Source organism: Malaya genurostris, chromosome 1, assembly GCF_030247185.1.
Source record: "Malaya genurostris strain Urasoe2022 chromosome 1, Malgen_1.1, whole genome shotgun sequence".
NCBI classification, from domain to species: domain Eukaryota; kingdom Metazoa; phylum Arthropoda; class Insecta; order Diptera; family Culicidae; genus Malaya; species Malaya genurostris.
In genome coordinates, this window is record NC_080570.1 from 90,659,440 (window position 1) to 90,672,808 (window position 13,369).

The 13,369-nt window shown below is 35.8% G+C and overlaps 1 protein-coding gene across 1 annotated transcript in view; it reads right to left on the bottom strand.

The window, feature by feature from the left end:
• The window catches only part of LOC131440693 (thymidylate synthase), a 50,487-nt gene extending 37,729 nt beyond the window's left edge, over positions 1 to 12,758 (bottom strand). Inside the window, exon 1 of the mRNA XM_058612204.1 lies at positions 12,672 to 12,758. Within this exon, the coding sequence (XP_058468187.1) occupies positions 12,672 to 12,674 (3 nt within the window). The 5' untranslated portion in view covers positions 12,675 to 12,758. The remainder of the gene's footprint in view (positions 1 to 12,671) is intronic.
• Between the last annotated feature and the right edge of the window lie 611 nt (positions 12,759 to 13,369).

A 13,369-nucleotide genomic window follows, 5' to 3' on the forward strand; every position in this document is an offset into this window, starting at 1 on the left:
CTGCGTTATTTGGAATTTACAACATAAAAAAGGTTAATGTTATTTTGGATTTACTTCGTAAAAAGAGTGAAAAAGCTTACATAAAGCTTAAATAGCTGTATCAAATATACAATGAAGCCTCAGCCAAGAACTTGAGCGGCATGCAAATGGAGCAAGAATGCCGAAGGAGCAAATAGCCTACACTAAATATACTAAACGTTGGAAAATCATACAAATATACTTTAATTTTTGTCACGCTTTTCTATTGAATATCATTGTTTTGAACTATGAATGGAAATTTTTCCATCAAAGAGCAAACTATGAATATCAACCTACAAATTTACGGATTTCATAAAGATTTACGTATGGAAATTTCCAATAACATATAATAATCATACGTTCTTCGTATGAACATCATATTATTTTAGAATAAAAACCAAAGAAATTTTCTTAGAAAATTCATCAGTGTTGTTTACGACATAAGAGAAATAAGTTTTTTTTAATAAAAGCATTCAATTCCATTTTTAATGAATTTATTTACATTTTTATGATACTATGTTTGAAATCCATCCTCAAATCAAATAGCAATTTCAATTTAACTGAGCAGAAGAAATAGCACCCATAATTTCTGTTTTCGTCGAACAAATTAGGGTTTCCGGTTCCGGAAATAGTGGTCATATATTCCAAAATGGATTTCACTCACTTTTCTCAGCGACGGTTTGACCGATTTCCACAAACTTAGATTCAAATGAAAGGCCTTACGGTCCCATACGGAATTCCTGCATTTCATCCAGATCCGACTTCCTGTTCTGAAACTATAGGGTAAAAATGTCTTGGCACTGAAACTATAGGGTAAAAAAGTTCTTGTGTGGAATTTGGCCTTTCTGTTTCAACAGACTTCGCAGCCGATTCTTAGTGTACAGAATCCTACTGACACTAAGAATCCTTCCAGGTCGGGGCTCGAACATACGACAACTGGCTTGTAAGACCAGCGTCCTATGCATTGAACCGCCAACCTGGGACTGTGGGGTAAAGGGTGTTCAATTTTGTACATCGTCACTTAAACCGGCGAAACAAAAAACGTAAAAAATGTTCTAAATTGGTTTCAAAACTCATAAATCGAAAGCCATTATCAGTAGGCAACTAAACAAACCGATTCCGGCTATCCTGGTTCCCGGTTTCCGGTTCCGGAAATAGTGGTCATATATTCCAAAATGGATTTCACTTACTTTTCTCAGCGATGGTTCGCCCGGCTTCTACAAACTTACATTCAAATGAAAGGTCTTACGGTCCCATACGTAATTCCTGAATTTCATCCGGATCCGACTTCCGGTTCCGGAGTTATAGGGTAAGATGTGTTCAATATTGTACATCGTCACTTAAACCTTAAAGTTCTAAACTGAACTCAAAACCGTTATTCCCAATCTTAGGGTTGAATGAAAGGTATTATTGTTCGTCCAAAAATTACTGCATATTTTTGGATACAGCCAAAAATTTTAATCGTCGTTTAGAGTACGATGGCAAAATCGTATAAAATCTTCAAAATTTGAATAAAAACTAGTAGAGTTTGTACGTCATGTTAGTTGGTGGCCGTACGAACCGACTTCGATTATACCGGCTCTCAGGTTCCGGTGCTGGAAGTACATATAATAGTGAACCCACTTCGTTTTCTAATGGATGCCCTAACCGATCAGAGAACTTTTTCTTTTTCCATGTTATACTAGTTAATGCACAAACAATCCCTTGTTTTTTTTTAAACCGAAGAGAATCATTTTGAATAGAATACCACAGTATTATATATGAGAAAGCCATCATTACACCACTAGATGGATTAAATATGAGATGCCAGGTAAAAATTTCAAATATCTTCAGACAAAGTTCCAAAAGTCTGTATTTCCGAAAAAAAAAATCTGCAGTTAGCAATTTCTCTTTAAAGTATGATACGCAAAACTGACTTGGCGAGCAAAAAAAACAGGTCGCGACAAAAGTCAAGTCTGTAAATTTTGACGAAAGTCTGCGAAAACACTCGATTTTTAAAAGTCTGCACAACAAAAAATGTCTGTAGCACTATATACGAAATCTGCAGATTTACAGACAGATCTGGCATTGCTGATTAAAACAGGTTTTTTGAATTTCATTAAATATACACGTGTATTGTATACAGGTCATAAAGCTGGTAAATTGAATTGATTTCATAGTTATGAATTACATACGACAGCATTAGGATACGTCTGACTTATTTTTTCTCTGGGGTAACAATATATATGGGGCTAAAACCACTTACGATCCATCTTGCCTGTCGTTATTTTTACATATTACTAATCATTATCCTAAGAGCAAATTCAGCAGCTGCGAGATTCATATGGGTGTTCTATAATATAACTGAAACTGAGACAAACGTATCCCCAGCAAGCCGTTCTAGTTTTATTTATTCGACCAGTTCTTCTGTCAAATTTAAAACTGGTCTACGATGCCGTTCTATTTTTTGTATATTTGAAACACGAGTAAAACACTGCTGGGGCTGCCAGTTTTTCTTGTTATAAAATCCAGATTTAAATTTTGTAACTGACATAAATTATGCATCTAGAACTAAAACACTCCTGAATATGCCCTAATTGATAGTACGTTATTGAAAAACCTTCAACTGAAATCTGATCCAGTTAAAAATTTCGGTATGACTATGGATGTAATTTAATTCAACTTTTTACCACAGAGAACAGATATCCAAGTAGAGATTTCAATTTTTGTAAGAAATTTGACGGTTGTATTAACACATTATGTCTTATCGTATGATATATCATTTGTATACTATATTTTAATGCATGTTTACTTTATAAGTTTAATACCTAACAACTTTACTCGAGCACTAGTAGACAGTTTACACTTCTAATTTCTTCCTTCCTTATAGTTTCCTTATATTACATTTTGATGAGGAAAGGGTTCCAATCAACTTTACAGCCCTGTCCAAAATGTATTGCCCTTCCCGTTAATTTGTATCAGGACGAATTATCGCACTAACACTTGGGTTTTATTAGAATTGCTACAGCATGTTCACGTTTCGTTATCTTCGGTTGATCCTTGACAGTATGACCATCCCCTCAGGCACTTTTGAACATCTGGTGTATTCTGACTCACAATCGAATGTATCACGACCAATTTGATACAACGCACCCGAGGGAACGGTATAATGTATATTGTACACACAAAACACATACATACACACAGGTACACACGCATACACACATGCTTACATGTAGGTATTTCACAAGCAAGCATCACAACATTGAGTTACTATTTCTATTCTAATAGATTCTAACTAAAATTAGTTTGCCAATAGTCATGTCATTAGTAGAGTCACCATGTTATTTTACCGATTACAAGACTTTCAATAAATCTTCATTTTCATATTATCGAATACAAAATCTTTGCCTCGTCTCTAAGCAATCGCGCATGGAAGTAGTTCGGAAATGGTACAATACATGGTTACAATGCACAGTGGTTTGAATCGACAAAAACGTGAACTTAATTCTCTAGCCGTTAAACCGTTGATCCGATACACATAGTTTCTTTGGAGAACTCATTCACAAAAATATACCTCGTAATTTGATCACAATAAAAAATGTGCAAAGCCTACTACGATAAAAGTTCATTTTAACAACTTTTTTCCCTTAAGAGATAGAAAAACGATGTCTTCTACAAAGTTTTAGAACTTCTAACGAGAAAAAACTTTGCCGAAGAAGCTATAGGTCTAACGCAAAAAGTTTCGGATATATGAAGCATTTTCGTTTGAAACCATTTAAAATCAATTTTTTGTACATAGCTTCTTTCGCAATTATTTTCAGTGTCTACTATGTTCGAGACAATTACTAAAAACATAAAATTACACATTTTCGTTGAAGATTGTGTACGGTTTGGCCTTTTCCTTAAAAAGTTATTTAACATTTAAACTTTTATATGCACTAACTTTAACTACTAATAGGAAGCAGGGTCGCAGACCAAAAGGCACATACATATACTTTTTGGAAAGCTTAAATCAAGTAATATAAAGTTACGAAGTGTGTAGGGTGGCCTTTTTAAATTGTGTGAATGAGACAACAAAATATAGAGAGCTTTTTTGACCATTTTCTTAGAAAAAACATTTACTAAACGCAGCCTAGTTGTGGCGCTATCTGGTCGCAACACACAATGATGTGGTAAATAGTATGCTGATCCTGGACTTTCGTTCGGGTTCATTTCAATGCATTTCATGTGTCCGAGTTTCTCGTACTCACGAAGGAATGTGGTATACTCAGCCTTCATTCAGGGGATTGATCCAAGCGTCGTTCGAGAGATAGAAATCGTCGGGTTGCCATCTGAAGTGAACTTCCCAGTTCGTTCTTCCGCTCGTTGAAGGGAAGACGGACTACAAACCGTTCGGATGTTGTTCGTTGGTGAGTGTTCTTGAAATGTTGTATACAATCATCAGTAGTCGCAGTAGACGTTCGCTGTAACTCTTCGGCACATTCGATCTCCCAAAAGCGTTTAAGGCCATCGTCCAAGTACATGGTATCTCGGACTCGGAAAATCCTCCGAATTTTCCAGCCATTTTCACCCTGTAGATAGATAAATGTATTTCAAAGGTCTGTATGTTTTTGGTTTCGGCAAATTTTTCAAAATTTCCATCGAAAATTTCCTAAAATCACCCGCGCGCATAGTACTTGGACGATGGCCTTAAGTAGGTTACTGAAATCATTCTGATCATCGACGTTACAAAATGTGCGCGCAATGACCGGTGTGTGTTCAGGTATCACACCTCCGACCACCCAACCTAATTCAATGCTTCTAATCGAAGGAAGGTTTTCAGCAAGAGTAATTCTTTTTGATTTGATCTAGTCCCAGAAAATTTCTGCTCCTAGCAGCATATCAATCCGACCACGTTTATTAAAGTTAGGGTCCGCAAACGCAATGTGCGTTGGAAGGTTCCAGTTTGTCACGTCGATCGATGTTTCCGGCATATCGCTTGTAATCTTCGGGGTTATTAACAATTCAAGTTCGGTTGAATAATTTGTAACTCGAGACTTAATCGTTGTGCGTACTACTTTGCTAATTTTTGTTGTGCCTCCATTCAAACCGCTGACTTGATAATTCGCATAATGATTCTGAAGCGCCAGTTGTGTGGCAAATCGTTCAGTTACAAAATTGTTCTGAGAGCATGAGTCGATGAGCGTTCTGCAAGAATGGAGAATGCCATCATTGCCATAGACTAAAACAACTGCGGTCGTGAGTAGAGTTTGCCTCTCCGATTGATTAGATGACGCACAGAGTACCACATTTTGTTGTTTTGTTACCAGCTCAACGGTAGGAGCACCATCTGTTGCTGGTTCTGTTCGAGAACCTCCTTCTGATTTTTTTCTGCGGGGCAAGTGATGGGTTTACAGCTGTCTCTGTCTTTGTTTCTTCCGGATGCAGTAACGTGTGATGCTTTTTGTTGCACTTACGACATGTACTCATCGATGAACAATCGGCAGTGCGATGTCCTCTTCTCAGGCAGTTAAAACAAGATCCAGACTTTCGAAGCAATCCATATTTATCACTGATACTCTTCTTCTTGAATTCTTCGCACTTATAGAGTTCATGAGAATTGTTGCACATTGCACACTTTTGTTCATTCGAAACCACTAATGTCTTTGATTTATTCATCGGCCGAACAGCCTTTGTATTTTCCACTTTAACACTGTTTGTGTCCACTTTTTCCATAACTCTGCATCGTTGTTTCAGGAACTCAATAGTGTCCGAATAGGATGCCAACTCTCCTGGGCCTTGTTTCGTTTCCCAAACCTTCCGCGTATCACGATCCATTTTCGATGCTAACTGATTGATCAGCATTTGTTCTCCCAAACCGTCAACAGCGAGTTCAAGGTTTTCCAATGCCTGGACATTTTTGACACAAACGTCAACCATCCTGCGAAGTTCGATTGAACTATCTTTCGAGATTTTTGGTAGAGAGAAGATAGCATCGATGTGTTTATCGATTATCAAGCGTTTATCTTCAAATCGATCAATCAAAACCGCCCAGGCAGCGTCATAATCACCGTTATTGATGACATCTTGGTCGATTATTCCAGCTGCTTTTCCAACAAGGGCGTTTCTAAGATGGTACAATTTTATTTCTGGTGATTCTGTAGCGTATCGTGCCATAACGGTCTGAAACATGGCTTTGAATGGATACCATGCTTCGTACGTTCCATCAAAAGTGGGCAATGGAACTGTCAACGGCGGAATGAACTGCTGTGGTGTAACGACAGGAACCATCGGTCCAACCACATTTCCAAAAGCCGAAGGGCCTGGTTGTATATGTGGTTTTGGCATCAAATCTTCTAGTAGAATGTTCCGCTGAATCGTAAGCTCGCTATGAAGAGTTTCGAACTCAACATAGTGATTTTCTTGTTCATGTCGTCGTTCATCAGAAAGAGGTAGAGCATATATTTGATTTTGAAATGCGTTGTACTCAATGTAACAATTCTCAACAGTCTTCGCATGTAACTTCAGGAAATGCACATTTCGAATGTTCGGGTTCGGTACGGCGTCACTGTGCATGAGTGCTTTTTTCACTCGGGTCAGTTTTCCTTTTACTGCTCCTCTCTGATGAACGAGAGCTTTGAATGATTCTTCCATTACGCGTGTTTCTTTTTTCCTTTGTTGTAGTAAACGTTGATCACTAATCGACTGCAATGCGTCAGTTTCGGTTTCTTCCATTCACAAAGCAATTCGAACACGTTCGAACATGTTCGATCCAAATAGCATGTTCACCATAAGCTCGAGATTCGCAGTCACGTACACCTAATCGTCACAATTTTCCGATAAACTTTTCAGTATTTTCAAACTAGAATCGAGATTTTCCATAGAAAACTCGTCAAATTCCGAATTCCGGTCAATACTTCAGATTGGGTAGGCCGTGAATACGTCGACAGCATACACACACACTCGTTCGTCACAGCGTCCGATCGAATGTTCCTCTTTCTCGGCAGATTCAAGTTTTCCCGATAGAAAACCCGTCAATAACAGTCTCCAATCACTCCGAAAATATCCGGCTTCCTAAGGACCAAAAAGATGGCCTTCCAATTTAAGTGGACTGTATAAAATTTCGGTAAATCAAATTAAAAACGCGCAGCGTTCTGTTTCCACGTCATTACGACGGTAGCTTTATTTTTACTCTGAGTGAAAATTGCTCTACAAGGTAGAGCGCATGTAAAGCAGAAAAGTGAAGAGCAAATAAACAAAGGTTTTCAAATACAGGTGGGAACATATTATTCATGGTTCATCCACAATAAATGAAGCGATATTATCGAATACAAAATCTTTGCCTCGTCTCTAAGCAATCGCGCATGGAAGTAGTTCGGAAATGGTACAATACATGGTTACAATGGTTTTAGCGACGCAAAATGCTCCAAATTACATGTTACTCTTGAAGTTAATCTGTCAAACAGAGATAACAGATCTCACTCTAACTAATGGTTTTCGTACATGAAATGACTAATGGATTTGAGATGAATGGGGGTACCGTTACCCAATTTGTATCTCTTCTATTGGTCGATCGTTAGTCCTGAACTGAAACGGTAGCCTTTATTACCGTTCTTGCATACACTTACTCTTACATTTCATTCACACATCATCTCACCCATAAGGTCCCAAACGACACATCCTCACAATATAAACTGGATAATGCCCCGTTCATACTTCTGCTGGCTGCCAGCATGCTGGTGTCAGTGTGCTGCCCTCTTAGGAAAAAACGTTCAACTGTGGTCCAATGATTCAAAGTATTAGACCAACGAAGGACCACCGTTGAACGTTTTTTTCCTAAAAGGACAGTACACTGACACCAGCATGCTGGCAGCCAGCAGAAGTGTAAACGGGGGATAAACATCTTTTGACAGTTATAAGTGGTTTGCTGATTGGTTCGGACATTATTATTTTATTCTATTCTACAATATTCAATTTCATTCCACAGTATTCCATTGTCCACAAATCACCAATAAACGTCAAAGATGGACTCGATTTACCGTTCATTTATTGTCATCGTGTGAAACTCAATTGGGATACGTTTACTCTACTTAATTTTCACTTCACACTGGTAATAAGGGGCGGTGGTATGAAAATAAAACATAAAAAAGAACTCAGTTAAGCCCTACCGGTCTCTCCAACCCCGGATGTTCGAGCGTAATGCAATCAACATCTTATTGAAGTCGTTCCATATCTTATTCATTTAATTCAATTATGAAGCTAAAAGCTGTAACGCATATCTTTATCAAGTTGTAACGGTAATTGATTGTATGTGATGATGTTTGCAATGCCGTCAAGCCCACCAACCAATGGGAGGGAGTTTACACTTTTAATTTCTTTTTATATTAAAAATGTTTTCAAGTGTCAACGTTTTATTCGTAATATAACCTTGTAAAGTTCACACAAATGACCAAAGAAAAGTAAGCAACATATTCGTGTGAATCTTATTCTTGAAACCATAGGTAAAAGTTCCATCTTTTGACAAACCATTGCCATAGGTTCAAATTAGTTATTTCAGAAGTGAAATTACAAAAATATTTAACATATATAAAAATTGTTGTTTACATTTGAACGTATGATAGCGATTTCAATTTCCCGGATTTTTCCCGGTGCGCAACACTAAAAATTAAATTGAAATACTGATCAGTCTTGCATTTCACGAAGGAATGAAACATCAAAACTATTGCAATTTTCTTCAAAAACCAACACAATTCATTTAAACTTCTTACTTTTTCCAATAATGCTCTTTCGATTATTACGGTCCTATAGGCAATCCTTTTATCTTACACTTTGTATAGAATAACGACTGAAACTATCAACTTTCAACTTAACTTTAAACAAAGAGAAACTGTCATTTGCACTTGGAATCTTTTCTAATATTTGTCGAGATTTAATAGAAATCCAGCAGAAGCATCTAAATTATCCTTATTTTTCATTATGAGCATTGATTATGCTGTTATTGATGACAACTAAGAAAGCTCTTATTGATTTAGAATTGCTGAGGTGTTGGCTCCATTTTCAATGGATTGTGCACCATTCAACCTGTGAGGAATAATAAGAAGTTTCAAAACTTGCACTGAACTAGTTCTAGTTCAAATACAAAATGGCCTTCATCTTTTCATTTATTGTATCCGGAAAATCATGATGCTGAAAATCGTTACTGAGATTAGGACTAATAAATTTTTTCTCGGATTTGCACTAAAATGCCCGACTTTTTCCCGGTAAAACCAAATTCCCGACTTTTTTCCGGTAACTTGCTACCCTGTATGATATATCATAAGGTGGGATAATACAACAGTATTTTTTCCAAAGCATATCGTTAACCGATTTATGATTAGTTGAAGTCTTTCGAAAATTTCTTGCCATCAGTAAATCAAATCCATTTTGTTATATCTTCGAATTTTTTTTTTTTTTTTTTCATAAATACGTTTATTTCATAGGCAATATACATAAGTTTTTCTTCGCCGTGGCATCTACAATACATAGTACTTTAAACCTAATACATTTCGAATATCCTATTAGTATGTTGGTATTCATTAGTTAATCTAAACACTGTTTTTATCAAGCGAGTTGCTATTATAAATTACATTAAATGAAATACATTTATTTTGTACATGATCTTATAACTATTTCAGGTTTGTTTGTATCAGTTCATCACTTTTATTTAATATAAGATAGCTGGCTATTGGTTGAGCTCATGGAAGAGAAAACAATCTAACATAAAATAAAATTTAAATTGGAACTCCAATGGACTTAATGAAATAATAAAGAAGTTTCATGTAAGGAACGTCACGACAAGCAAGAATGTCGCGAACTGGGACATTGGATAGTCTACCTTGGGTACGCAAGGAATTTATTAGTTGAGATCTGACATCACGATACTCCACGCATGTCCAAACAACATGGTCAATATCGCGGTAACCTTCGCCACAAGCACAATGATTAGTCTCGGAAAGTCCAATTCGAAGGAGATGTGCATCTAACGTGTAGTGATTGGACATGAGTCTGGACATCACACGAATGAAATCTCTACTCACATCCAGTCCCCTGAACCATGCCTTTGTCGATATTTTAGGAATAATTGAGTGCATCCACCGACCCAGATCATCTTTATCCCAAGAAGCTTGCCAGCTGGCAAGTGTTCTTTGGCGAGACGCGCTATAGAATTCATTGAAAGCAATTGGTCTCTCATAAATTTCACCCTCAATAGCACCACGTTTGGCTAAAATATCGGCTCTTTCATTGCCTGGAATGGAGCAATGAGCCGGAACCCAAACTATTGTGATTTGATAATTATTATTCAATATGACGTTCAGGCACTGTTTTATTTTGCCCAAGAAAAAAGGTTCATTTTTGCCAGCAGCCTTTGAGCGAATGGCTTCAATTGCACTCAGACTATCTGTGAAAAGAAAATAATGGTTTGGAGATAATGTGACGATTATACTCAAACTATAATGAACTGCTGCTAACTCTGCTATATAAACAGATGCAGGTTCTTGAAGCCTAAAGGAGACCGAAACATTATTGTTGAACATACCAAACCCTGTCGCTTCTTCAATTCGCGATCCGTCCGTGTAAAACATTTTCTCAGAGTCGATAATATCTTCGAATTGTGGAATATTCAAAAAAATGTTCGCCAACAAAAATGCTAAGGACAGGGATTTGATGACCACGTGAATATGGAGTCGAACGCTGACTTAGAAAAGTAAGTATGAATACCTCCAAAACGTATTATACATTGAAAACATTATCAATTGAGCTAGCGATATTCCCAACGAATCGTACAAATTTCTCAAATATTATACAAATACAATCAATTTTCCTAAAAATTAAGAAATGGAAACAAATGAAGTTATTTTTTATTTTCAATTACACAGGTTCAGACCTTAAGGTCATTCACCATTTCGGACTACAAAAACCTTCTGAACCTGTTTGCGGGGTTAAGAATCGAACCCAGGTTGGCTGAATAAAAGGCATTGACAAATGAAGTTGTTTATTGCAGTTTACAAGATATACAAATAATAATATTATCAATAAAAATTCACTAAAAACCGAAACGAAGGTTTATTTTGGACAAAATGCAGAAAATATTTCTGTTTATATTGTGCCTTCATTTCTAATAGTACTTCTACCGGTATTATTTAAATGATATTGAATCATATATACCACTCTCAAAATATACATATCTCTTATAATTGTGTTGCTACTGTATTGTCCCAGCGTATGATATATCATACATAGGATAACTTCGTTTGGAAAAAAATTTTAATAGTGATTTGGCATTTCCCAACATCTTCAACACAAAATAAGATGGTATTGTTTGATTTGAATCAAAATTATGGTCCAACCAAACCAAAAATATAATTGTTCCGAATGAGTTTATTGTTGAAATAAACTAACAATTTTTTACATGTCAACCAAAGTTGAATTAATGTTACCGGCAGTGTTCTCGTTGACTCAATCCTGATATACCTTCACATCTAGAAAAAACTTGGTTCAATTTATCTATGGTATTATTTGTGTAATGATACAACTAAGTTTACTGTTTAAATGAACCGCGTTAGTTTTATTTCATGTAAACCAGAACAATTTTTTCCCGCGCGTATACACCATTATTGACATTATTGTCTCCCACGGAAGAAGTTTGTACGCGTTTCATAAGTAAAAATTGATCTGCTTCTTTCATGTCCCAAGGGTACAAGTGTATGTATTGATGATAAAGTATATTTTAAAAATTTGTATAACATTACATAACACATTTTCTTTACCAAAAATATTTGATGCAGGTTCTCTATATTGGTCGGACTGATGGAGCACCGAATCGTTTGGATGCTATAAAAATTAAGAAACAGGGCTTTACAATTACATACAATGGTATGTGAATAATTCGATTGTGTAGCAACGGGAATGACGAAGCGTCTTAAAAAATTTCAAAATTAAAAATAATTGTTTTCTAGAAATTTTTAAACCAATATAAATCGAAATAAAAGTAGTTAAATATAACCTTGTAAATTAGTTTGAAAGAAATCATTTTATTTTTAAAAACAAACAAAAATGTATGATTTCAACAAACAAAAGCGTTAATTGAAATAGCTAAATTTAAGGTATTTTATTTCAACTAAAAAGTTTGTAAATTTAAAGCGCAACAATTCTTAACTTTATCTAAGGTTCGTTCATTCGTAACAAATTTTTCAAATTGAATTCACTGTGAAATTGTTTGTCAAGAAATTGACAGGAACGCACAAGTGAAATATTTGTTGTTTTTATCAAATTGTCGTTTGAAACAAACTAACACACTGAGTAAAATTGATTATCATGTTTTGTAGTTTCAAGCAGCAATATTATTTATATCAAACCAAATTTTCTTTTGTCACTATTTTAACAAAAAAAAATCGTTGCGTGAAACCCAAATTTGGTTATATTTACAATTTTTTTCTCTGCGTGTAGCTTGGGTGTCTGTTCTCTGTTTTCACTGATAAATGGTGAAATTCGGCGAGATGGACCTACTATGGCTTATAGCCAGCCAGCACGAAAAAAACGTACAAGCATATATAAAAATAAAGATCTACTTGTTGACAAAACATATCTAACGAAAATATATTTTCGGATGTCTCTTTTACAGCCCAATTATATTGTATGTATAATCTACCTACCATAACTTTATGTATTTTTTCAAGAAAGTTTTCATAAATTTTTGCACATACGATCACTAAGGCACATTCCCGCGTTTTTCATTAGCATCAGCGTTGCCAGTAGTGATGTATTTTTTTTAATTGTAATCGAGTACTTGTAATCGATTAACGGCAGTGCAACTAATCGAGATAATCGATTCATAGAAATCAATTAATCGAGATCTACACTTTAATTGAACATAACTCAAAATTGAGTGACACATCACTCATATTCATAAAAAGTGCACGTACTCTAAACTTGAGTTACCACCTATCTACTCATTTTTGCGTTAAGGGTAAGGGTTTGGTACAACCTGTTATGCAACATCCTGACTGTACCTTATCTTTTTAGAAGCGGAAGGCAGCTTTAATGTAGGCATTGCGGATAGTTTCAATTTTCACCTCGTATCTGTGATAGAACATTTTTAATTTATTGCTCGGTGTACGTTCATTCTACTTACTTTCGACGAAATCATCGGACTTGAAATGTTTCTCACAAATAAATTCATCACCATAACCTGTTATTGTCAGATTTTTTTGCCATCGTTTAAATACTTTACTACAGGGTTTGGGATCTCGAAACAACTTATTTCCAGTAGAATGACATCTCGGCAAGATACAAAACCGCCTCGGTTCAATATCCTAGGATCGAAAGAATTAAAAAAAAATTGAGCATGATA